This window comes from Dama dama, chromosome 14, assembly GCF_033118175.1.
Source record: "Dama dama isolate Ldn47 chromosome 14, ASM3311817v1, whole genome shotgun sequence".
Classification (NCBI taxonomy): domain Eukaryota; kingdom Metazoa; phylum Chordata; class Mammalia; order Artiodactyla; family Cervidae; genus Dama; species Dama dama.
The window spans coordinates 34,970,450-34,997,474 of record NC_083694.1 but is presented as its reverse complement, the minus strand read 5'-3'; the positions used below and the strand labels follow the sequence as shown (position 1 = coordinate 34,997,474).

Here is a 27,025-nt window from a genome sequence, read left to right as displayed (position 1 = left end):
TTCACTTGTGCATATTTGAAAGTAGTAAACCTTATACGTAGTTTGTAGAAATCTGATATTATTTAAATTTGCGTAGATAATGAATGACTATGGCATTCTTCTCAACCTGCATTATCTTAGTGAAGCAAAACTATATTAAGTTATAAATACAGAGTATATTCCAGAGAAAATCATGTTTATGAACTTAATTGGAACCTAATGAAAAATGCCTGTTCTTATTAATCCCATTTAGTAAATGCATATAATAGAATATGACTTGTGAAATCAATTATAAGAGATGTTTATATTAGACATTTTAGCCTAATTTAGCAAGTTTATATTTTAGCTGATACCATATTGTTCTTTCTTCCCTGAAATTACAGAAAGTTATATGAATTCTAGATTCAGAAATGGGACATGTACCTTGAATTCATCCCTTAAAAATCCAGCCGTCTGAAAGATGTTAATAGTAGGACAAGCGTTTTCTGACTCAGTGAATTGACCTTAAATCTCCCAGTATTCTTCACACTTTCCTTTCTGCTTTTGTAGTACTTTCAGGAGTCCCTTGGGAACTGGCCTTTTTCATTTGTCTTCAATTGTGCTGGCAATGATCTTTCACTCCTGCCATAGTTTTGTGGAAATAGAAAGGGTCTGAGATCACCTAATATTGTTTCCCAACTTTCTTCCCTGCAGAAAAATATTGGACTTGGGAATTAATTAAAAAGTTAGTATGTTTTGGTATATTCAGTGATTAAGTACATAGTGTGGAATATAATGTAGTTAAGTATAGTCAGGATACTAGGAGTGCATGTGATATTATTTAGCTCACTGAGAAGCACTGCAGTTTAAATGCATAGCAGTGGTTCTCAACTAGTTAGAATCTTTTTCCTCAGGGAACATTTTGGTTGTCATACTGGAAGGTGCTATTGTTATCTAGTGGATAGAGGCTGAGGTGCTGCTAAGCATCTGCTATGCACAAAATAGCCACCTACTAAGGAAAAACTATTTGACCCCAAACTTTAATTGTGCTTCAGTTAAGAAACTTTATTGCACAGCAACCTGAAAAGAGAAGCTACCTACTGTCTTAAGATCTCTAGTCTGTCTTCTTATTTGGGTTAGGACAGTAAATTTCATAGATAATTCTTTAAAAATAAACGAGTCCTGAGATAATCCACTAGACTGAAGAGATACACATATGTATACACACATACTTAATGCTGTAGATTTTAACTCACATGCTCAGTTTTTTGTATTCTCTCACACTGTCTTCCATTTGTGTGTTTATGATTGCTGCCTAAATTTTATGAATATTGAAAAAATGTGAAATCTCTTGATATTTTTATTCATTTGATTTCCAAAGAAAAGCTAGCAGTTAGGGGTCTTTGCCTTTAGAACCTCATGCATCCACATTTCATAAGTTAAATTTAGATTTTAGTTTCTTAGTAGTGTAGTAGTTTTAGAAAAAGCAGAGGAACCAGAGATCAAATTGCCAAATTCTGCTGGATCAAGGAAAAAGCAAGAGAGTTCCAGAGAAACATCTATTTCTGCTTTATTGACTATGCTAAAGCCTTTGACTACGTGGATCACAATAAACTGTGGAAAATTCTGAAAGAGATGGGAATACCAGACCACCTGACCTGCCTCTTGAGAAACCTGTATGCAGGTCAGGAAGCAACAGTTAGAACTGGACATGGAACAACAGACTGGTTCCAAATAGGAAAAGGAGTACATCAAGGCTGTATATTGTCACCCTGCTTATTTAACTTATATGCAGAGTACATTATGAGAAATGCTGGGCTGGAAGAAGCACAAGCTGGAATCAAGATTGCTAGGAGAAGGGATTGGATGCGGAGGGAGGCAGGAGGGGGGATCAGGATGGGGAACACATGTAAATCCATGGCTGATTCATGTCAATGTATGGCAGAAACCACTACAATATTGTAAAGTAGCCTCCAACTAATAAAAATAAATGGAAAAAAAAAAGATTGCCAGGAGAAATATCAATAACCTCAGATATGCAGATGACACCACCCTTATAGCAGAAAGTGAAGAAGAACTAAAAAGCCTCTTGATGAAAGTGAAAGAAGAGAGTGAAAAAGTTGACTTAAAGCTCAACATTCAGAAAACTAAGATCATGGCATCTGGTCCCATCACTTCATGGGAAGTAGATGGGAAAACAGTGGAAACAGTGTCAGACTGTTTTTTTGGGGGGGCTCCAAAATCACTGCAGATGGTGATTGCAGCCATGAAATTAAAAGACACTTACTCCTTGGAAGGAAAGTTTTGACCAACCTAGATAGCATATTAAAAAGCAGAGACATTACTTTGCCAACAAAGGTCCATCTAGTCAAGGCTATGGTTTTTCCAGTGGTCATGTATGGATGTGAGAGGGACTGTGAAGAAAGCTGAGTGCCGAAGAATTGATGCTTTTGAACTGTGGTATTGGAGAAGACTCTTGAGAGTCCCTTGGACTGCAAGGAGATCCAACCAGTCCATCCTAAAGGAGATCAGTCCTGGGTGTTCATTGGAAGGACTGATGCTAAAGCTGAAACTCCAATACTTTGGCCACCTCATGGGAAGAGTTGACTCAATGGAAAAGACCCTGATTGTGGGAGGGATTGGGGGCAGGAGGAGAAGGGGACGACAGAGGATGAGATGGTTGGATGGCATCACCGACTCGATGGACATGAGTTTGAGTAAACTCCGGGAGTTGGTGATGGACAGAGAGGCCTGACATACTGCAATTCATGGGGTCGCAAAGAGTCGGACACAATTGAGCAACTGAACTGAGTGTAGTAGTAGTCTTATTCAGCCAGTGAGAATTGGTGTTATTTGAAATGAGAATAAGTGAGAATGTTATTATTGTTTGAAAATCTGTAGGCTCTCAAGACAAGGGATATATTCACTAGAGAGTCAGCCACCTGGGAAAGAGTTACTATAGACTGACTATAGACTGTTTATAGTTCCTTAAACATCAGTAAGGAAAAAAACCTCTGTAACCCAACTTTGTGATAGTCATCCTTGGTCACTCAAGATTTGGAGAGGAGTCATATTGTGAGACCAAAAGGAGAATATGGTTTGTTAATAGTTCAAGAGGATTTATCAATGATGGTGGCTAGGGTGAGGATTTTGAGGGAGAAACTCATATAGATTGAGATAGATGTGAAATTAAGTCATCATTAAATTTCATTTAATGTGGCAGTCAGTGCCATGATTCAGCTCCAAAAGATGTATTTTGTTCTCCCTTATTGGATAAAGGAATATATAAGCCCACCTTCAACAGAATCCCTTTTTTCTAAATATTTCTGAGAAACCTACGGTTATGATCTGAAAATAATGTGCACATTTTGGGTGAGTTTTTTGTGTTCTTAATAGGCATGGAATGCCTAATGAAGATTATGTTTTTTGATTAAAGAAATAATCAGTAAACACACAGCTAGTCATATATATTTGACATTAAATCTCTTTTAATAAGGGAAGGATTTAGGACAAAAATGTACACACTAAGAGAGTTTTTCTATTACTTGGAAAGATGATGTTGAATTAGATTGTTTTTATGTATATATAGTAGAAAATAAATCTAAAAATGATTTTAAAAGGTCTACTTTATTAAATCAAAATACTACTACAGACCTATTTAATGTTTGAAGTCTAAAACACTGGTAGCACTAGACGCTGGTGAGGATGTAGAACAACAGAAACTCACTCATTGCTAATGAAAATATAAAATGGAACAGCTACTTTGGAAGGAATTGTGGCAGTTTCTTTCAAAGCTAAACATACACTTACCATATGATCCAACAGTTTTGCTCTTAGATATTAACCCAAAATGAGTTGAAAATTTATCTCCACACAGAAACCTGCACATGAATCTTAATAGCAGCTTTATAACTGTCAACAATTGGAAGCAACCAAAATATCCTTCAGTAGGCAAAAGAGTAAGCAAACCATGTTGCATCCATATAGTCAAGTATTATTCAGCACTAAAAGAAATCAACCATCAAGCTATGAGAAGACATGGAGGAACCTAAATGCATATTACTAAATGAAAGAAGCCAGACTGGAAAAGTTATATACTGTATGATTCCAACTCTATGACCACCTAGAAAAGGCAAAACTGAAGTAAAAGTAGATTAGAAGTTGTTAGGGGTTATGCCGTGGGGAAGGGGAGAATATGTGGAGCATAGGGCATTTTTAGGGTAGTTGAAACTATTTTGTGTGATACTTTAATGATAGATACATGAAATTAGGCATTTGTTCAAGCCCACAGAACTATACACTACAGACTGAACCCTAATGTAAACTGTACACTTTAGTAAATAGTATATCAAAATGATTCCTCAGTTATGACAAAGTTATCACAAGATGGCAATAATAGAAGAAACTGTATTGAGGGAGGGTAGTGGGGACATGGGCTTCCCTGGTGGCTCAGAAGTTAAAGCGTTTGCCTCCAACGCGGGAGACCCGGGTACCATCTCTGGGTTGGGAAGATCCCCTGGAGAAGGAAATGGTAACCCACTCCAGTATTCTTGCCTGGAGAATCCCATGGACGGAGGAGCCTGGTAGGCTACAGTCCACGGGGTCGCAAAGAGTCGGACACGACTGAGCAACTTCACTTTCTAGTGGGGACATACATGGTAACTGTACTTTCTGTACTATTTTTCTGTAAATCTAAAACTCTTCTAAAAAAGACTAATTAGAAAATTTCCAAAATTATATTTATAGAATTTCTATTGTGCCTGTTCTCAATCAGATTTATGGAAGCTCAAGATTTTCCAGTTTCTTGTTAAAATTAAACATGGAGAGGTCTTTTCAGGGTTTTTCTCAGAATGAGTTCTCATTTATATTTCTACTTTCTGATATGCGGCTAAAATTATACAAAAATATTCAGTAGTTTAAAAGACTTAAAAGGTAGGAACTTAAAAAACCAAATGTTTGGTTTAATAAAAGTTTTGGTTTAATGAAAATTTTTTGGAGAAAAACTAAAATAAAGAGACACAGTACTGCTAGGATTCTTGTTGCAGATAATAGAAACCTCACCAGCAAAGTCAAACATAAAAGGAATGTATTGAAAGCTATATGGTAGCTTATAGAATCCCAAGAGGACCAGATTTGGGGATGACTGTATAACTGGGAATAATATTCAAATCACTTTACTAGACTTGTTTCAGGAGAGAGCATCTGTGTCTGAATAATGACTTCAAAGATGCTGAGTGCAGGACATTTTTCTAAGGTCTCTATCCCTGTTGCCTCTAATACCTTCAGTCTCTCCCAAACTTAGCCATCTTCAGTTCATTTCGCTTAGTCGTGTCCGACTCTTTGCGACCTTATGGACTGCAGCATGCCAGGCTTCCCTGTCCGTCACCAACTCTTAGAGTTTACTCAAACTCATGTCCATTGAGTCAAGGATGTCATCCAACCATCTCATCCTCTGTCGTCCCCTTCTCCTCCTGCCCCCAATTCCTCCCAGCATCAGGGTCTTTTCCATTGAGTCAGTTCTTCGCATCAAGTGGCCAAAGTATTGGGAGTTTCAGCTTTAGTATCAGTCCTTCCAATGAATATTGAGGACTGATTTCCTTTAGGATGGACTGGTTTGATCTCCTTTCTGTCCAAGGGACTCTCAAGAGTCTTCTCCAACACCACGGTTCAAAAGCATCAATTCTTCAGTGCTCAGCTTTCTTTGTAGTCCAATTGCCACATCCATACATGACCACTGGAAAAACCATAGCTTTGACTAGATGGACCTTTGTTGGCAAAATAATGTCTCTGCTTTTTAATATGCTGTCTAGATTGTGAATAACTTTTCTTCCAAGGAGTAAGCATCTTATAATTTCATGGTTGCAGTCACCATCTGTAGTGATTTTGGAGCCCCCCAAAATAAAGTCTCTCACTGTTTCCATTGTTTCCCCTTCTATTTCCCATGAAGTGGTGGGACCGGATGTCATGATCTTAGTTTTCTGAATGTTGAGTTTTAAACCAACTTTTTCACTCTCCTTTTTCACTTTCATCAAAAGGCTCTTCAGTTCTTCTTCTCTTTATGCCGTGAGTGTGGTATCAGTCCTGAATATTCATTTGAAGGACTGATGCTGAAGCTGAAACTCTAATACTTTGGCCACCTGATGAGAAAAACTGACTCGTTTGAAAAGACCCTGAAGCTGGGAAAGATTGAAGGCAGGAAGAGAAGGGGATGGCAGAGGATGAGATGGTTGGATGGCATCACCGACTCAATGGACATGAGTTTGAGTAGACTTTGGGAGTTGGTGATGGACAGGGAGGCCTGGCATGGTGCGGTCCATGAGATTGCAAAGAGTTGGATACAACTGAGCGACTGAACTGAACTGTGATGTCATCTGCATATCTGAAGTTATTGATATTTCTCCTGGCAGTATTGATTCCAGCTTGTGCTTCATCCAGGCTAGCATTTCTCATGATATACTCTGCATATAAGTTAAACAAACAGGGTGACAATATACAGCCTTGATGTACTCCTTTCCCTACTTGGAACCAGTCTGTTGTTCCATGTCCAGTTCTAACTGTTGCTTCCTGACCTGCATACAGATTTCTCAAGAGGCAGGTCAGGTTGTCTGGTATTCCCATCTCTTGAAGAATTTTCTACATTTTGTTGTGATCCACACAGTCAAAGGCTTTAGCATAGTCAATAAAGCAGAAGTAGATGTTTCTTCGGAACTCTCGCTTTTTCAATGATCCAACAAATGTTGGCAATTTGATCTCTGGTTCCTCTGCCTTTTCACTAAGCCATCTTCACTAGCCATCTTCACTAAGAAGTATTTCAGCATAGTGGCTACTTTCTTACATTTTCTTTTTTAATCTAAGCCTTGCATGAGTGCATCTGCTTGCAAGAGTCTTTTGCCACCAGTTTGAGTCTTTACCCTGAACCTAATTTTTTGTCCTTATAGCTTTTTTTGGTGTCATGAATCCATGTAAATTGGCAATTGTTTCTAGATTTTGAACAACCTTTTCTTATTCATCTTGCAGTGAATCTCCTGGACTAAATTAAAAAGGAGGAAGAACCTGTTTTTTTAATGTACTAACAAATATAACTATATTCATTTGTTCCTCAGCATTCCTTATATAAGTTTTAAAATGCATCCTACTTTTTTTTTTTCTTCTGCATAATTTCCATCAGAATAATCAAATCTGAATATGTTAATATTGTGTTCCGTCCTTAACAGAAAACTATGACTGTGAATATGGTCAAGAAAATGATTTATTTATGTCACTATGGATTTTCATATCTAATAATAACTGAAAACTTTATATAATGTAAATATATATATATGACATCAGAAAGACTGTTTTAAAACTGGTCTCTGGATGTGCTATCCTACCTAGATGAATCAGATGTAGACTTTACCATTCCTTTTGTTATCTCATTTGTCCAATTCGAGGAAAATCATTGTTTTGCATTTTTTTCTAAGTCTAGCTATGTCTTATGCTTTATTATATGTTACCAAAAGAGACTATGTCAGGTACATTTAAATGTTTTATAAATTATTTATTTAAAAGAAGTATTGTTTAAATTGTTACTTTAATAATAACTGAGTTGGAAAATTCTGATTTGCCTGCAGCATCCGTCTTAAGAGTCTCAATGCCAACACAGATATCACTTCCCTGGCACGGAAGGTGGTTGAGGAATGTAAACTCATTCATCCCTCAAAGCTAAATGAAGTAGAACAGCTGTTGTACTATCTCCAGAACCGCCGTGATTCAGCGTCAGGAAAAGGTAAGTAAAAGAACAACTAACTTTTTAATGCAAAACCATAGCAAAAACCACCACAATATTGTAAGTAATTAGCCTCCAATTAAAACAAATAAATTAATTTCAAAATGAAGAAACAAAACAAAAGTTGTTTGACTATAGTTTGTACTTTTGATATTTGAAAGGTGATGGTTTTTTTTGTTGTTATTGTTAGTGCTATGACTAAGTGAATTAAAGAATAAACAAACATACTAGTTTCCTACATTCCAGGCTTCCAAAATGATCTATTTTATACTCTGTGTGTGTGTGTATGTGTGCGCGCACATATGCTAAAATAAGGAATAAAAAAGCAAATATCTATCATATTGATTCTGGAATAATAAAAGAGGAGAATTGGGGCCTGGAAATCTGTTTTCCCCATCCAAGCAACTTATTTATATTTTCTATATTTCTTATTGACAATTGATAATTTGGATTGCTGAAGTATTTAAATGTTAAAATATTTGTGATATGCATATGTTTTGTGAATCTTTCTTAGGAAAACTTACCTTTTCATTCCTAAACATCTCTATTGTTACTATTCTTCTACCTTTAATTGCCTCATAAAAGAATAAATTCATTAAAATTAGAGCTAAGTAATGATTATTTATAGAAGACATTTTCCAGTGTCCAAGCTCAAAACAAAAGTACAGGTATTTAAATAGAAAGTTATCTCAGATTAATCAGTGGTTACTTATTCCATTTCATAGTATTTATTAATGGACAGTCCATGGGGTCGCAAAGAGTCAGACACAACTGAGCGACTTCCACTTCACTTCACTTATTAAGTTTACATATATCTTTCTTTTTTCATTATGAGTTCTAGAATATGGCACCCTTGACATAGCTTATACTTCAGTTTTGATTGTATTAAGTAGACAAAATGAAAGAGAAAATTTATTTGCAGTTTTTAAAAAATTAAGCAGTAGTTTCTCTCCATCCATAGCAAATAAAATGCCTCGTGCCTAATATGTACTTTTATTAGTTAGCCTTGTATAGCACACATTATATGATCAATATATATTTGTTGAATGAATTGAATAGCTGTGAATTTATTCAAAAGCAAAAATAAGCATTTCAAACTTGATTGTTTCCAACTGCTTAGCTGACATTCAGCTCCAACTACTTAGCTGTATACCTATTAATTATTAATAATAAGTGCTATAAGGAAAATATTATTAAAAATTTTTACTTTGTGATAGACTATTTATGTAACAGTGTTACTGGATGATAAGAGATAATATCTTCAATAAACTAAGTTCAAAGTGAGAGAAGTAAATCCTGTGCTTTTAAGATGTATATATACTTACTGTAGGTTGTACAATATAGTTAAAATTAATCTTTCTTAATGCTAAATTAATATAATTCTGAGGACAGTTGTAATAAAATAACGAAATATCTTTAATGAGAACCCTTTCACTGAGTTTTCAAGGTAAATCAGTCTTCTTACCTCCTTCCCCAGAAATTAGAGTAATATGAGGAAATTTTCACATTATCATAAATTCAAATCATTGTTTCTCTATATAGATACTAATGTTTGGAGACATATATGAAATGCTATGCTATAGCATATCTACATTTATTTTTAGAAATGATTCTATGTTCTTTCTTTTTACTTGATATTCACTATTTCAAAGCCAGAAACCTAGCCCTAAAGGTGGTTGAAATAAAATTATAGTAGTTTTTGATTATGTGATTCTTTACCATAAGTCTTTTATTTATTAAAACTACTGTCGTATTAAGTTATCTGTTTGAAGAAAAATCTAGCTGTTGAGAAAACATGACTTTGTTTAGAATGGCTACCTTCCTCCAAAAACAATCAGGATTAATTCCTGTTATATGTAAAGCATTTGCTAATTTTAGAATCAAAAATTTAATATTACTTGAACTTATTTTAATGTACAGTCATTGCTTAGGTTTTTGATCCAGACTCAGATCAGTGAAGCATTTTTTATATTTTCTTTTAAGAATATGAAGTTCTGCTATTTGTCAAATAATTAAACATAACAAATGACTCAAAGTTATGTTCAGCACCATTAATGCCTCTTTAATCCATTTGGGAGCAAGTTAGGATTAAATTAGCACAAATATTAAACATTTGCCTTTTAATTTATGGTTCTAATTTTGTTTAAAAAATCAGCAACTGTATTTTAGCTTCTTAACTTTACCCAGGTTCGTTCTTTTCCATTTTCTTTGTTAATTTTAATTTTAGTCTTTTTATTACCTAGTTCATTAGTTTTTGATTTTCCTATTCTCACCTTAAATGTGAATTAGGATAAAAAAGAAAGCTTAAAATAGACTTTTTGCTTCTTGTTGGCAAGTCTGGCTATTTACATACCTAACTGTTAAACAAGGAGGAAGCTAAATTGCTACCTAACATAACTTGGAGATTATTTATAGATTTTATTAAACTGTCCTGGATATCCTCATTAGAACTAATGTATGATAGATGAGCATTTTTTATACATTGGAAAAAGATTACCTCATAAATTACTCATTTTAAGATCCCCAGTTTGGCTAGAATTAAACTCAGCTGCTGAAAGTAAAAATTAGCCAGAAATCCAAAATCCTGGTTCTTCTCATTAAAACAAAATCTTTTTACAGAAAAAAAAGAGAAGTCAAGCAAACCTAAAGATCCACCTCCTTTTGAAGGAATGGAGGTAAGACTGTATTTTTATCTGATAGAGAACTGTTTGTAAGGTAATGCTTTTACTGTCAATAGTTCATACAGTTACATTAGACAAGTATGGAATTTTTAGAAATGGTTGAACTTAAAGTTCCCAAAAAAGATAGAAAATAAATATTTAATAAAGGAAAAAATTATTGGGTGTGTTTTTTAGACAGTTTATTTTGATAAGTTGTGAAAAGTATTAGCTATTCTTATTGCAGTGTGTTTTAAAATATTGTTTAATGTATTATGGTAGATACTATTTTACATTACATTTAAGATACTTTATTAATATAAATAGGCCAATTTTAGAGTTTGTGTACATCCCGTTTTTATCATATGGTTTATGATTATTTTCATATTGAAGTTCCATCACCCAAAGATCTAATCAGTCTCTCCCTGTACAAAAAATTGCTACTGTGTACAAAAAGATTGCTACTATGAGTCCTTTGAAAACTTGTCTCATTATCAAGGGCAGTGTATTGATCCCCAAATATCATTCCTTTGACAACTCTGTTGAGTGCTGCTGTTCTTTTAGAGTACTTCCTTCCTCTTCCTTTGTTTCAGATTGATGAAGTTGCTAACATTAATGACATGGATGAGTACATTGAGTTATTATATGAAGATATTCCTGACAAGGTTCGGGGTTCTGCTTTGATCCTACAGCTTGCTCGAAATCCTGATAACTTGGAAGAACTACTATTGAATGGTAGAATTTATAGACTTATATCTATAAATATTTAAAGTAAAAAATTATTGTGAAATATGATTTTTAAATTATTATAATAGAGAGGTAAGCTAAAATTATTTATATCAAACTTAGGAAGGCAACTATTTTCAAGCTCTTTATTACTTCCCTTCTTGCTCAAATTTCTTAACATTGTGGGCATAATGTTTAAATATCCTGTGGAGAATGGACAAATAATTTAAACAAGAAAAATAAAGTCTTAATGGTACTGAGTGTTTATTTTCTTCTATTCTGGAAGACTTTTTATTCTTTCAATTAAGATATAAAATCAGACTTTTGACAATTGCACATGTATGCTTTCATTAAATTACAGTTCCAATAATTTTTTAAACAGCACAGCCAAAAATAGTACTCTTTTAAATTTCATTTAGCTTGACTTTGATGTCATGTGTTTGCTTTCTTTTCACTAGAAGTGCTAGGCAATAAAGAAAAAGGAAATACAACACTCTTAAAACTTTCTTTCTTGGTTATACCACTATAGAATACCACTATAGAATTATTATAATTTTCTGATTATACTTTTGCCAAAATTAAAATATAGAAGATATCATTATGATCTGATTTCCATCGCATGATAATACCTTTTTATCTATTGCCAAACTCCTTTTATGGAGCTGGTCCAGTGCACATCAGTACTTTGTAACTAGGACAAAATATCCTGGGATCTGTCCAGAGAGTCATAGGATATTACCAATATTCCAGTTAGGAAATTTGTACGTTCTAAGTATTTTCTAAATTGTGCAACTCATATATTCGTATATTCTTTTTAAGGAATTAGAGTATTACAGATAAAACCCCTTTGACCATTACTCTATAATCTGTTAGGAATTTGGAGTTCATTCTTCCACATCTTTTCCATACTTTTACACATATATATGTAGAGGATTTTTTCCTGTGTTAAAATATAGAGTGGATTTTTATGTTAATTATATCATATTTCTTACTTGGTAATTTTTTCTTCATGCAGTAATGTTTTGAGATTACATGCGTTTAGCTATATACAATGTTAATTAGTTTTGAACTACTTTTGATTATTGTATTTTATGAAGTTATATACATATTCTTTAGCCATTCCCCTATTGATAGTTATTAGGCTTTAAAATTATGTCTTAAAATTTCCAAATTTTTCAATAGGAAACTTCAGTGAACATCTTTGTTCTTATTTATATGCACAAAGCAGGGTTTTTTTTAGTGTGTGTGCACAGAAACAAAGGTTATACAGAAATACAGGTTATAATGTCTTAGGGATATTGTTGAATTGTCCTCCAAAGTGTTTATGCCAATGTATTTCCAGATCCATGGCATATGAAGGCTATAAAACTTAAACATTTTTGCCATTGTGTTGTTGCTAACAAACAGTATCTCTTTGGTTTAAGTTGTATTTACCTGATTTCTAATGAATTCGATCTTTTTCTCATGTCACTAGACTTTTGGAATTCCTACCCTGTGGAGTTTGTATTTATACATACATGTGAATATATGTGTATTTACGTATAAATATACATCCTTTTATGGATGTATATATACATCCATATATATATATACACATATACATAGTCATCCCTCAATATCCACAGGGGATTGATTCCAGGGCCTGCCAAAGATGCCAAAATCTGCAGATACTCAAGTCCCATAGTTGGTCCTCCATATCCTTTTCTTCTGCATCTGTGGATGCAACCAACCATGGATCATGTACAGGTTACCGTTGAACAACATGAGTTTGAACTGCCTAGGTCAACACATGCATACATAAATTTAAATCCATGTTCAAGTATAAATGGACCTGTGTGCATTTCAAACCCATGTTGTTAAAGTGTCATCTATTGATATATATCCTTTTTCTTTTAAGTACTTACAAATAGTTACTTTTAGTCTATTGTCTTTTTTTTTCCCTTGACATATCTTTTTCCATTCTTTAACTGTCACCCTATTTGTGTCTTTGAATTTGAAGTGTTTCTGTTGTAGATTAGATATAGAGTTGGGTCATATTTTTTTACTACATTTGAATAACCTTCCTTTTGATTGGCATGTTTTATTCTATTTACCATTAAAATAATTACTCATAAAATGGGATTGTCATCTAACATACTGTTTGTTTTCTGTTTATCTTGTTTTGATCTTTTCTTTCCATGACTGCCTTCTTTTATGTGAAATATTTTCTTGTATTCCATTTTAATTCTTTTGTTGTTAATTTACTATTATATGTTTTCCTGAATTAATTTTCTTAGTGGTTACCCTGGGATTACAGATACCAACTTAAATTTTAAAAATCTAGTTTAACTTAATGCCAATATAATTTTAATAGTCCATAAAAACTTTTCTTCAGTATACCTCTGTTCCCACCCCACATCTTTATACTATTAATTCATACTTATTACATCTGTATATATTATCAGCCTGTCAGCAAGAAATATAATTATTGATGTATGCATTTTAAAATCAGAAGAAAATAATACAGTCAAAAATATGTTTATAATGTCTTTTAGATACAGAGAGAGTTACCTTTACTGGTGGTCTTTATTTCTCTGTGTGGATTTAAGTTACACTCTAATGTCCTTGTACTTCAGCCTGATGGAATCTCTTTCGTATTTCTCATAAAAAAGGTCTGCTAACAACAAATTCTCAAAGGTTTTTTTTTTTCTTTTTTTTTTAGTAATTTGACTATGTCATCCCTCTGGCATTATGTCTCTGTGGTTTCTGATGTGAAGCCAGCTGTTAATCTTATTGAGGACCCTTTGAACATATTGAATTGCTACTTTCACTGTTTCCTTTGCCTTTGGCTTTTGGCAGTTTGACTGTGATGTCCGATGCTTTGTGATCCAAGGACTGCAGCCCACCGGGCTCCTCTGTCCATGGAATTCTCCAGGCAAGAATAATGGAGTGGGTAGCCATTCCCTTCTCCAAGGGATCTTTCTGATCTCGAGATCAAACTCGAGTATTCTACATTGCAGGCAGATTCTTTACCATCTGAGCCACCAGGGAAGCCCTATGATGTGTTTAAGTGGTGATATCTTTTAGATAATCTTGCTTGGAGTTTGTGGAGCTTCTTGGATATGCAGATTGTTTTTCATCAAATTTAGAAAGTTTGGGCCATTATTTTGATAAGTATTTATTCAGCTCTTTCCTCTGTATATACTTTTCTCTTGGGACTCCCATGTTAGTAAGCTTGTTGATGTCATGTATGTCTTTGAAGCTCTCTTGATATTTTTCATTCTTTTTCCTTTCTGTTCAAGACTGGATAATCTTAATCAACTTGCCTTTATACTTGTTGATTTTTTTCTAATTCTCATCTATAGTTAAGACCTTGTAATGACTTTTTCATTTCAGAGGTTGAACTTTGCAACCTCAGAATTTCTGTTTGGTTTATCTTGTATTGTTTGTATCTCCTTATTGATATTCTTTTGGAGAAGGCAATGGCAACCCACTCCAGTGTTCTTGCCTGGAGAATCCCAGGGACGGCGGAACCTGGTGGGCTGCCGTCTATGGGGTCGCACAGGGTCGGACACGACTGAAGCGACTTAGCAGCAGCAGTAGCATTGATATTCTTTGGTGAGACAGCATTCTCATGCCTTCTCGTATTTCCTTTAATTCTTTAGACATTTCCTTTAGTTCTTTAAATATATTTATAGTGACTTAAAATAATTTAAAATCTTTGACTCATAAATTCAAAATTTGAGCTTCCTTATGGGTTGTTTGTATTCAATGCTACATTTCATGAGTTTGGGATATACTATCCTTTTTTTCTTTGCATGTATTGTGTTTTTGTTTTGTTGTTGAAATAATATTGTAGCAACTCTGGAAATCAGAATTACACTCTCTTCTGGGCTTGTTATTTTTACTGTTTGTTTTTTTAATGATTTTCCTGGGTTAATTCTATAAAGTCTATATTATTTGTCCATGCAGTCACTGAAGCCTCTGCTCAGTTAGTTTAGTGGTAACTAATGGTTTGATAGAGATTTCTTTAAATGCCTGGAACCAAGTGTCCTAACCTTTGCTGAGGGGCTCTGGGTATGAATGTATGGGCAGGAGGATGTCTTCAGTGCTCAAGCAAGTAGTTTACAAACCTTAGCCTTTAATTGCTGCTTAAATATTGTGTCAAGGTTGGCTAGAGATGAGAGATTAGGCTTTTTTAGGGCTTTCCCTGACGTGAGGACATTCCTGCACATGTGCCCGACCTTCTAGAGTACCAGGAATATGTTGGAGGCTTGCAAAGACCCTGAGAATATCTTATTTCCCAGTTTTTCTTTTCAAAGTGTTTTGGTCAGCCTCTTGCTAATTCTAGTTGGCTAGACTGCTGCATGTAGCTATAATGTTGCTACTAGTAGTTTTCAGCAAATGCCCTGGTGCGATCTCTGAGTCAGGTTACATACAGCCAACCCCTAGAAATGGAGCTTTTCAGCAAGCGTCCTGATGTCTCAGGTACTGACAGTTCACCAGAGTGCAGACCTGGGGGAGGACCACACTGTTCTCTCTCCTCCAGTTGCTGCTGGCCTACTGTTTTTCACAGATATGATGCTCTTGGTTTTCAAAGTTTCCACAAAGTTGCATGGAGGGGATGGAATTAGGGCAAGTTGAAATGCCACAGAGTTCACTGTTTTTACCAAGTCAGCCTATTTCTCAGGTAAATTCTTCTCAAATTGTCACGAAACTACTTAATTTCCAGATCTAAAAAAAAGTTGATTTTGAAAAGTTTTACCAGTATTATATTTGCTTATGGAGGAGTGGATTTTTGGAGGTCCTTAGTCTACTGTTCCAGAAGTGCTTGGCCCCGAAATTCATTTTTGTTGAAAGTGAGCAATAGAGGTGTAATTTTATTTTTTTTCCATGTTGTATAGCCAGTTATTCTGATGTACTTATTGAATACTCCTTCTTTTCCCAAAGATTTTAAATGCCTTTTCTATTATTACTATAGGCTGGCCATTCTTTTATTCAGTAGATACTTCTTGAAAGCTTATTCTGTGCCAGGTACTGCTCTGATATTATTCATAGGGGTGTTTTGATGCTCTGTTTTCTTTTCTATTGATCTATTTGATCATTTCCATTCCAATATCATACTATTTTTGATACATTTTGTTTTGTACTTTGACTAGAGTTTTAGAATAAGTAGGAGGCATGTTCCAATGTGTTGATTTTTTTTTAAGTGTTGTTGCTGGCCTTGTACATTTTATTATATATTATTTAGCGATCACTTTATTATATTCTCTAAGAAAATCATAATGACATTTTAATTGTGATTACATTCAACTTATAAATTAATTTGGGTTTTTTTTTTATATTTTGTAAGCTTTCTATTTTCTTCTGGTTTATTTCTTCATTACCTGTAAATAATTCCCATAGCTGTAGTTTTTTTGAGACATTTTTCTATTCCTCAGTTAAGACGAAAAATGTTAAATTTAAGACATTATAGCACATCATTTTCCAAAGTGTATTCTAAGAAGTACTGAATCCTCTGGATTAATAATGGTGAAATGCCTTTGGTAATACAGGATTAAACAAAACTAAACCAGATTCTTTATTAAGACTTTTTAAAGCTTTTACATATTATCTATTTATTTGACTTCAGAATAATTTTGTTCAAGGCCTGTATTATACTAGTGCTCTGGTATATGAATATAACTATGAGTATGAATATGAATAGTACCATGAAATGCTACTATAAGACATTTTTCAGTTTGTAGAAAAGATTCCTCACTAAATAGATTATAATATATAGTGAATTCTTATTGTTCCATAATGTGAATGGCCAAAAAGCTCAAATAAACTACTTTTATTAGCATAATAAATACTGATAATATAGTTCACAATATATCCTGCATGCCTATTATAGAAAGTTGAATTATGATCTCTATATAATACACAGATATTTCAATTTTTAATGATTTAAAGTGAATCATGAACAATACTAATTTGAAACTATTCGCATTACTGTATATTTACTTAATGTATAGTAATTCTCATTAATCAATTCATTAATTTGCCATTTTAAAGCAAAAGGCCTAACAGGGATGTTTATCAGTCTAGGCTAAAGTTTTGGGGAAGATTTTTTTGCTCTATTTATGCTTGTTAGCATCAGTTTAACATGACATTAAAATATTAGACTTATTTTTCAGCTTATAAGTTTTGTTTGATTATTAATTTGCTTCAGTGAAGCTAGTGCTATCCTGCTATAAACTGCTCATTAATGTTTTAGACTTAAGCTAGTTTTTTTTCCTTACAAATACATTAAATCAGATTTTAAAAACCTGGCACTGCAGTTGCAAATGGAAATGAAAATTAAGAAATTTATGGTTCTTTTCATTATTTCTTGTCATTAATAGTACTCTTATTTTGTTACTTTATTTAAATTATATTTTATTTTTCTGTTTATGATAATAGACTTAAAGTTGCATGTTGTGAGTTTTAGTATTTAAATTTTTTAAATAGCTTTCTGTGTTGGGAAGAAGCATCCTACTTTTTGTCCCAGTTCTGTTTTAGCTTTGTTATTTATTGATAAGTAGACATTTAATACCAATTACCCTTTCTATCAGAGTTGATTCTGAGTGATCATTTTTGTACGTCCCCTTTTTCTTTAGATACTGCCCTTGGTGCATTAGCAAGAGTCCTGAGGGAAGACTGGAAACAAAGTGTTGAGTTAGCTACAAACATAATATACATCTTTTTTTGCTTTTCCAGGTAAGTGTGAAAATTAGGAAATAAAAGTTCTGATATATCTATCTCTCTCTGTCTGTGTCATTGCTTTAAATAGAAGATCACTAGTTTTCTCAGTCTCCTTATGTGTCTAACAGTGCTCTGCCTCTCAATTTCTATTTTCCGTTCTCTGTCCCCTTTGTTGTTCTGTCTTTCTTTCAGTCTACATTCAGTAAGCATGTGCCTGTGGAGTAGGATAATATAATGGTATAAAGTTTAAGAGTTATGGGCTTTGGAAATAGACTCTCTGAATTTGAATTCAAATCCTGCTGTTTTTAGCTGTGTGGTCTTGGTTACATTGTTTAACCTTCCTATGCTCGGTTTCCACATCTGTAATCTTGGAAAGTAATAGTAGCAGCCTCTTCAGATAGGTATTAGACAAAAGCTTGACCCAGAGTAAGTGCCAGTAAATGTTACTGTTTTATATACCGTTGACCCGTGGACAACATGGGGTTGAACTGCACAGGTCCACTTGTATGTAGTTTTTTTCACTAAATATGTACCACCATGCTATATGAATGGTACTGGTTGAATCTGTGCAGAACCACCAGTATGGAGAACCCACTATAAGTTATATGTACATTTTTGATGACCCAAAGGGTTGACACCCCAGCCACTGCATGATTCAAGGGTCAGCTGTGCTTGTGTACATCCGCTATATATGTTTGCAAATGCGTTCCTGTTATGTATTCATGTATATCATTTATAGACATTTATTCTTTAGAGGGATGCTTATTGAGGCAATGTTAAAAGTTTCTGACTTTTCAGAAATTCTAGGGGATTTTTGCCTCTGTTCTAAAAATGTGCCAGCATTAGCAAAAAAGTATTTACTGAATAAGTACTTGGATGAGTAAAGTGTCTAGGAAACATAAAACATAAATTGTTAATACTTCATTAGTTTATTTCCTGGCATCAATAATAGTACTGTTATATTACTAGTTTTGTTCAGTGGCAGTCTGAAATTTTATTTTGAGGGTATCTAAATAGTTAAAATGGTGGTTAGTTGCAAAAATGCATTTTGTTCAGTTTTTAACTTAAAAATAATTTCATTTCAAGTAAAGATTATATTTTAAAATATATTTAATCTCACAATTTCAAGTCTTCTAGTATACTCTGGATATGTTCATTTATTAAAATATGTATATCAAGTCTGTTTTACATTGTTTGTACCAGTGTTTATCCAAAACAGATTTCCTGAAGCCTCAAAATGTATTCCTTTAAATACATACTAAAAACTCTTCTTTAAAGCTTTTCTCAGTTTCATGGACTGATCACTCACTATAAAATTGGAGCTCTGTGTATGAATATCATTGATCATGAATTAAAAAGACATGAGCTTTGGCAAGAAGAACTTTCTAAGAAGAAGAAAGCTGATATCCTTTGAAGCAGCATTTCACCCTACTGCTGTTGCCCGTGAGCTTTGGATAGAGGGGATTTTGTTTTGTCACTCACATGACTTGGAAAAATGCAATAGTGTATTGAAGGTTAGATGAAGATTGAAATTAACAGAATGAATATATTTTCACATATAGTTTTGATCTTTTTTACAACTTTGATTAGGTGATAAGCTAGAGGAATAAATAATAGTTGCCCTGGATAACTGAATTTGTGAGTTTCTAAGTGGCTGTGCTATTATGTCCCCTAAGACCATTTAGTAAGCTGAAGTCTGGCTCACCACTGTTGGCCTATGTAGTTCTCTCTGTGAAATAAGGTGACTTTGATTGGAATGAGTGTTACGTCGGTGAAGAACATAGTTTTAAATTCTATTTTTCTAATTAAGTGCAAAAATTCTTTTTAAAAGTACATACAGATTTGAGATGCCTGTAGAATCATAGAACCCATGAAAGGAACCTTGAAAAATAATCAGTTTTAACCTATCATTCAGTCCTAGAATCTTTTCTGCAACTTCCTTACCAGTGGATTATTAATCTCTTCTTTAACATGTCACTGCTTATTCTTTAACTCATTCTGTGTTTTGGCATTCTACTTACTATAGTACTCTTTTGCCTAGCATACCAAAATCTACTTCCCAATAACTTCTATTCTTTGATTCTAGTATTTCATACTGAAGCAATGTAGAGTAAGGATATATATTCTCTTCAATATCCCATTTCTTATATTTAACAATACTGATCATATTTTCTCTACAACTATAATTCTTTTTTTTTTTACAACTGTAATTTTTAATTGAAGGCCCAGACTAATTCACATCTGTCTTCATATGACATGTTTTACAGATGAACACACTGTATTGGTCACTTTCTTTTGAACCCAAAATTTATTGATCTCTTTTAAAAAATAAAAACATTGTTTCTGTTGTGCCCAATATCTCATGTTTTTACCTCCCGTTGGTGGAATCCCCAAGTCACTATAAAAATACAACCCCCACACATGCACAGATTTGACTTTTCTTAATTAGGATCTTTACAGGTTTAGACATTTTCTATGCATGCTCTAACTTTCTGACATCTAGATTGGTATTGACTTAACCCATGTGGATAACTTAATAATCCTAGAGGCCATAGGTAATTTCTTGAGTCCCAAGTTTACTGAATGTACCTAAAATTTCCAAAAATTGAGGGGGAAACTGTGTTGTCATGCAAGTAGCATTCAACAAAGGGGATGTTTTTGAATGCTTGGGGATCCTGAAGTCATACTGCAGTAATTGGTTATTTCTGCAGGTGTGCAGGGGACTGTCTGGGGTTATAACATATAATTTTAAAATGTTTTTCTCTCGCTTTGGGATATTTTATTTTTGTATGTAATCTGAAGAGGGTGCTAACAAGCTTTAGATCTAATCTACATCCTTTGAATATACTAGACATCTGTCTGAAGTAGAAATCACTATCCTTATCAAGTGAAGCATTCTTTAAGGCTGTAACCTTTTTGGTTCATAGGCCCACTTTTTAATCTGGTGAAAGTTGGAGACTTGTGCACATTTATAAAATGCATACAGTTTTTCAGGATTTATGTATTTGGTGAAGCCTAAACATGTGGTCACCCAAGGTCTGCAAGCACATCCGTGAACCCTAGGTTAAGAAGTTCTAGTCCAACACAATTACTGTGCAGAGTAGAATATTTTAATTAAACTCATGGTTGCAGAAAATAACTGGATAAAATTGCACATAAAATTTAATAGTTTTTCATAGTGTTTTTCGGTAGGTTTTCTTTGCTTCTTTGGATATGGATGATCCTTAACTTGTTTACTTGATGAAGACCCTGAAAACCAAACCTTGAGAAAAGATTATGAAAAAACATTTAAAAAATACCAGGGGCTTGTGGTAAAACAGGAACAGCTGTTACGAGGTATGAGTACATAAGCAATGAGAATGCAACAGAGTGCTTACTGTACATTTAGTTTGTTTATGTTTGTTAGATGAATAAAGCTAGTGTCAGAATAATTGAAAATTTTATGAATCTTAATGTGCTACAAAATCTTGTCTTTAGCATTGATATTAATGTTTTAAATTTCACTCTATCTTTCCACCAAAAGGTCCCATCCAGTTCTTAAATGTATAAATCACATTCTTGAAATTGTTTTGATCAGAAAGGATTTTTTAATCCATTGTGTGGCCTTTTCAGTAATAAGAATCTTGTCTCTCAAACCCTACCATATGTGTCTTATATGGTGACAATTTTGTTGCTTTCCTAGGAAACTGATGTAAAACTTTTCAAGATATATCTCTTTAGTAAAAAAAAAAATAGTCTCCTCTTTCTAGGGTTTGTTGACAGATTTAACAGTTTAATAATATGATTTCTTAGGCATTGATAAGATGCAAAATCTTGTATCATTTATAAGAAATTACTGCTTTGTAGCTGACTATTGATTTTTCACCCAGCTTTTATTGAGATATAATTGACATATAACAAACATTGTATAAATTTAAGGTATACAGTGTAATGATTTGATACACATATATATAGCAAAATGTTCACCACAATAAGATTACTTAACAAATCCTTCATCTCACATAATTACCATTCTGTTGTTGTTATGGTGAGAACAGTTAACATCTACTGTCATAGCACCATTCAAGTATACAATACAGTATCTTTACCTGTGGTCACCATGCTATATATTAGATCCCAGAACTTATTCATCTTATAATTGAAAGTGTGTATTCTTTGAATACCATCTCCCATTTCTTCCACAATACAGCTTCTGGTAACCATCAATTTACTTATTTTTGTGAAGTCAAAGTTTTTACAATCCACATAAAAGCATATAAGTGAGAACCTACAGTGTTTGTTTTCCTCTGTCTAACTTATTTCACTTAGCACGATGCCCTCAAGATCCATCTTTGTTGACTCAAATAATCAGAATATCATCCCTTTTTATTAACAAATAATATCCTATTCTGTATATATATGTTACATATAATATATGTAAGTAATATACAGTATATATTTCATATGTATTATCAGCTCAGTTCAGTTGCTCAATTGTGTCTGACTCTGCACCTCCATGGACTGCAGCACGCCAGGCTTCCCTGTCCATCACCAACTCCCTGAGCTTGCTCAGACTCATGTTCATCAAGTCGATGGTGCCATCCAGCCATCTCATCCTCTGTCATCCCCTTCTCCCCCTGCCTTCAGTCTTTGCCAGCATCAGGGTCTTTTCCAATGAGTCAGCTCTTTGCATCAGGTGGCCAAAGTGTTGGAGTTTCAGCTTCAGCATCAGTCCTTCCAAAAGAATATTCAGGACTGATTTCCTTTAGGATTGACTGGTTTGAACTCCTTGCAGTCCAGGGAACTCTCAAAAGCCTTCTCCAACAGCACAGTTCAAAAGCATCGATTCTCTGGTGCTCAGATTTCTTTATGGAATATATATTATATTTTATATAAATGTGTATTTCACATCTACTCTATCCATTCATCTATCTATAGACACTAGAGTCGCTTCCACATTTCAACTGTTATGAATAATGCTGGAGTGAACATGGGAGTGCAAATCTCTCTTTGAGATCATGATTTTATTTCCTTTGGATGGATACCCAGAATTAGGATTGCTGGATCATATTGTAGGTCTGTTTTTAACTTTTTGATAAACACCATACTGTTTTCCAGAGTGACTGAACCCAATTTATATTCCTTTCAACAGTACGCCAAGGGTTCACTTTTGTCCACATCTTGTCAGCATTTATCTGTTGTCTTTTTGATAATAGCCATTCTGACAGGTGTGAGGTGTTATCTCAGTGTAGTATTGATTTCATTTGCTTGATGATTAGTGATGTTGAGCTTTTTTCACGTGTCTGTTGGCCATCTGTATGTCTTCTTTGGAAAAATTTCTATTCAGATCCTTTGCCCATTTTTTAATTGAGTTTGATTTTTTGATGTTTAGTTGTGTGAGTTCTTTATATGTTTTGTATATTAACCTCTTATCAGATATGTCATTTGCAAATATCTTCCTTCATTCAGTAGGTTGCCTTTTCATTTTGTTAACAGTATCCAGTGGTGTATAAAATAGCTTTTTAGTTTGATGTAGTCAAATTTGTTTGTTTTTACTTTTGTTTCCCTTGCCTGAAGAGACATATTCAAAAAATTATTGTTAAGGTTGATGTTATAGAGCATCTTGCCTGTTTTCTTATAGGAGTTTTATGGTTTCAGGTCTTATATTTAAGCCTTTAATCCATTTTGAGTTTATGTATATGGTGTGAAAAAGTAGTCCGGTTTGATTCTTTTACATGTAGCTGTCTAGTTTTCCTAACACTATTGAAAAAGCCATCTTTAGCACTTGTATATTCTTGCCTTCATTGTCATAGATTGACAGTTATTCTTGCACTCTCTGTTCTGGTCCATTCATCTGTGTGTCCGTTTTTTGTACTGTACCACACTGTTCTGATTACTGTAACTTTGTAGTATAGTTTGGAATCAGAGTGGAATATCTCCAACTTTGTTCTTTGTCAAGATTGTTTTGGCTGTTTGTGGTCTTTGTGTTTCCATGTGCATATGTGTTTAAAATTGTATTTTATTGTTGGAGTGATCCCTTTATCATTATGTCATGTCCTCCTTTGTTTCAAGTTATAGTCTTTGGCTTAAAGTATATTTATCTGATATAACTATTGCTCCTCCATTTTTCTTTTTGTTAGCATTTGCATGGAATAGCTTTTTCCATCCTCTCACTTTCAGTTAGTTTGTGGCTTTAGATCTGAACTGATTATCTTGTAGGCAGCATATGTATAGGTCTTGTTTTTATATCCAGTCAGCCACTGCATGTCTTGATTGGAGCTTTTAGTCCATTTACACTTAAAGTAATTATTGACAGTTATGTAAGTGGCTCAGTGGTAAAGAATCCACCAGCAAATGCAAGAGATGCAAGAGAAGTAGGTTCAGTTCCTGGGTCTGGAAGATCCCCTGGAGAAGGAAATGGTAACCCACTCCAGGATTCTTGCCTGGAGAATGCCAAAGACAGAAGAGCCTGGGAGGCTACAGTTCGTAAAGTCACAAAGAGTCAGACACAACTCAGCAACTGAGCATTCACATACATACTTTTTGCTGTTGTTTTGTTTTGACTAGTTTAATTATATTGTGCTTTGGTGTAGCTGGGCTTCCCTCATAGCTCAGTTGGTAAAGAATCCGAATTCTATGTGGGAGACCTGGCTTCAATCTCTGGGTTAGGAAGATCACCTGGAGAAGGGAAAGGCTACCCACTTCCAGTATTCTGTCCTGGAGAATTCCATGGAGTATAGTCCATGGGGTCACAAAGAGTTGGACGTGGCTGAGTGAGTTTCACTTTCACTTTGATGTAGCTTTCTTCATGTTTCTTATTCTTGGATTTCACTGACCTTACTGGGAATGTGAATTTATATTTTTTATCAAATTTTAAAAATTATCAATTATTATTTATTCAGGGCTCCAGAATATTCAGTTATATTAGGTCATTGAAGTTGGTTCCATAGTTCACTGATATCTTTACATTTTTGCTGTTGTAGTTTTCCTTTGTGTGTTTAATTTTGGATAGTTTTTAGTTTTGCCTTTAATTTCAATAATCTTTTCTTCTCCAGTCTCTAAACTACCATCAATTCAATTTAGTATACAAATCTCAGGCATTGCAGTGTTCATTGCTAGACATTTGATTTAACTTTATATCTTCCATGTCTCTACTTAACTTGTATAACATTTGAAATAGTTATATGACTTTTAATATTCCTGTTCCATAATTATAACTTTGGTGTCAGTTCTGGGATACTTTCAACTGGATGATTTTTCTTCCCCTTATAGATTGTGTTTTCTTGCTTTTTAAAAAATAATTAGTTAATTAATTAATTTGACTGTGCTGGGTCTTAGTTGTGACTCATGTGATAGTTGGCGCATGCAGGATCTAAGTCCCCACCAGGGATTGAACCGATGCCCCCTGGATTGGGAGCTTGGAATCTTAGCCATTGGACCATCAGGGAAGTCCCTCCTGCTTTTTTTAAATGGTTAATAATCTTTGATTGGAGGTGGGACTATGTGAAATTTCCATTGGTAGGTGATGAATGTTATTTTATTCCTATAAATATTTGTGAGCTTTATTTTGAGGCATAATTAGATTACTTGGTAACAGTTTAATCCTTTTTGATCTTGTTCTTAAGATTTGTTAGTTTGGACATGAGCGGCATTTAGTCTAAAACTAATTATTCCATACTTCTGGGGCAACACCCATATGAATATGAAAAATAGGTTTTAGGATCCTTAAATTCAGGCTTTCCAGGTGGCAGTAGTGATAAGGAACCCACCTGCCAATGCAGGACATGTAAGAGAGGCTAGTTCAGTCCTTGGGTTGGGAAGATTCCCTGGAGGAGGGCATGACAACCCACTCCAGTATTGTTGCCTGAAGAATCCCATGGACAGAGGAGCCTGGTGGACTACAGTCCATACGGTCGCAGAGTTGGACATGACTGAAGCGACTTAGCATGTACATCATTAAATTCAGCTCTGGCTATACTGTACATTTTTTTAACACAGCAGCCTTTGGGTGTTGAAATTTTACCTTGTTTTCCACATGTATAAAATTATTTTTCTCTATTTTCCAGTTTTATTATTTTCTAATATGTACCTTTAATTGATATTTGATTACCATGAAACTTTCAGCTTGAAAATGTAGGAATCATTGTCTTATTTTGGTTATTGTGTCTTTCTCAGCATCATGAAAATATTATTATATATATGCTATATTATAGCATATATATCAATGTTAATAATTTTGTAATGAATAGCTAGTTAAAATTTTCAAGATAACATTATCTTCTTAGAACTACATCTGTCACTTTAGTGAGTAGAAATGATTTATTAAATTGTTGATTCAATGTGCCGGTTATTTAACTCTCATTTATTTTATTTTTCTAGTTGCTCTTTATTTGCTTCTGAATCTTGCTGAGGATACACGTACAGAGCTGAAGATGAGGAACAAGAACATAGTTCACATGCTGGTGAAAGCTCTTGATCGGGACAATTTTGAGCTGCTTATTCTAGTTGTGTCATTTTTGAAGAAACTCAGCATTTTTATGGAGAATAAAAATGACATGGTAACTTATGTTGAAACAGTCCATGTTCACCATTTTCAAATTAGAATATTTTGATAAAAAGTAAACACATTATCCCCCTATTAAGATAATTCTGAATTAAAAAAATTACAATAGCAGTAATTCACTTAAGTGGCTTCATTAGGAAATACATTTCATATTAGTTAATAATCCAGATAATTGAACTTTTCTGAATAAAATATTTTCCTAATATATTATACAGAATGGATCTTTCCATATTATACAGAATGAATCTTTCCATATTAAACATAATATATAGAAAGTAATTTTAACTTCAGATTGTGATTCAGAGTTATCTGGCCTTATTATTTTCCCCTAAGTTCTTTTTTCTCCTGCATTTCTGGTATTAGTGTGTGGCAATATAGTTTAGCCCAGCCTCCTCCTTATTTATTGTTCCAGTTGGTAGCTGCAGTCTGTTGATTCTGCTTTATAGATCCCTTGAGGCTATCCTTTCATTCTGTTACCAGAGCCATTGTATTAGTTAACGCCCTGTTTATTTGTACCGTCTTCATTTCTTTTTGTATCATTAGAGTAGGTTCCCATTTGCCATCTTGTATTGATGCAGTTATTTTTGATAAATGGTACAAATTGATCATACATTATTTCTGCAGCTTAAAAGTATATGTAATACAGAAAGATGTAAAGATGGAATAGGGAAT

At 33.9% G+C, this 27,025-nt stretch overlaps 1 protein-coding gene across 1 annotated transcript in view; it reads left to right on the top strand.

The window, feature by feature from the left end:
• KIFAP3 (kinesin associated protein 3) overlaps window positions 1-27,025 on the top strand; it is a 138,986-nt gene that overhangs the window by 18,907 nt on the left and 93,054 nt on the right. The window contains exons 3-9 of the mRNA XM_061160297.1: window positions 7,569-7,723; window positions 10,343-10,398; window positions 10,974-11,115; window positions 17,727-17,826; window positions 19,090-19,214; window positions 21,049-21,147; window positions 26,170-26,348. Of these exons, the coding sequence (XP_061016280.1) occupies window positions 7,569-7,723; window positions 10,343-10,398; window positions 10,974-11,115; window positions 17,727-17,826; window positions 19,090-19,214; window positions 21,049-21,147; window positions 26,170-26,348 (856 nt within the window). The remainder of the gene's footprint in view (window positions 1-7,568; window positions 7,724-10,342; window positions 10,399-10,973; window positions 11,116-17,726; window positions 17,827-19,089; window positions 19,215-21,048; window positions 21,148-26,169; window positions 26,349-27,025) is intronic.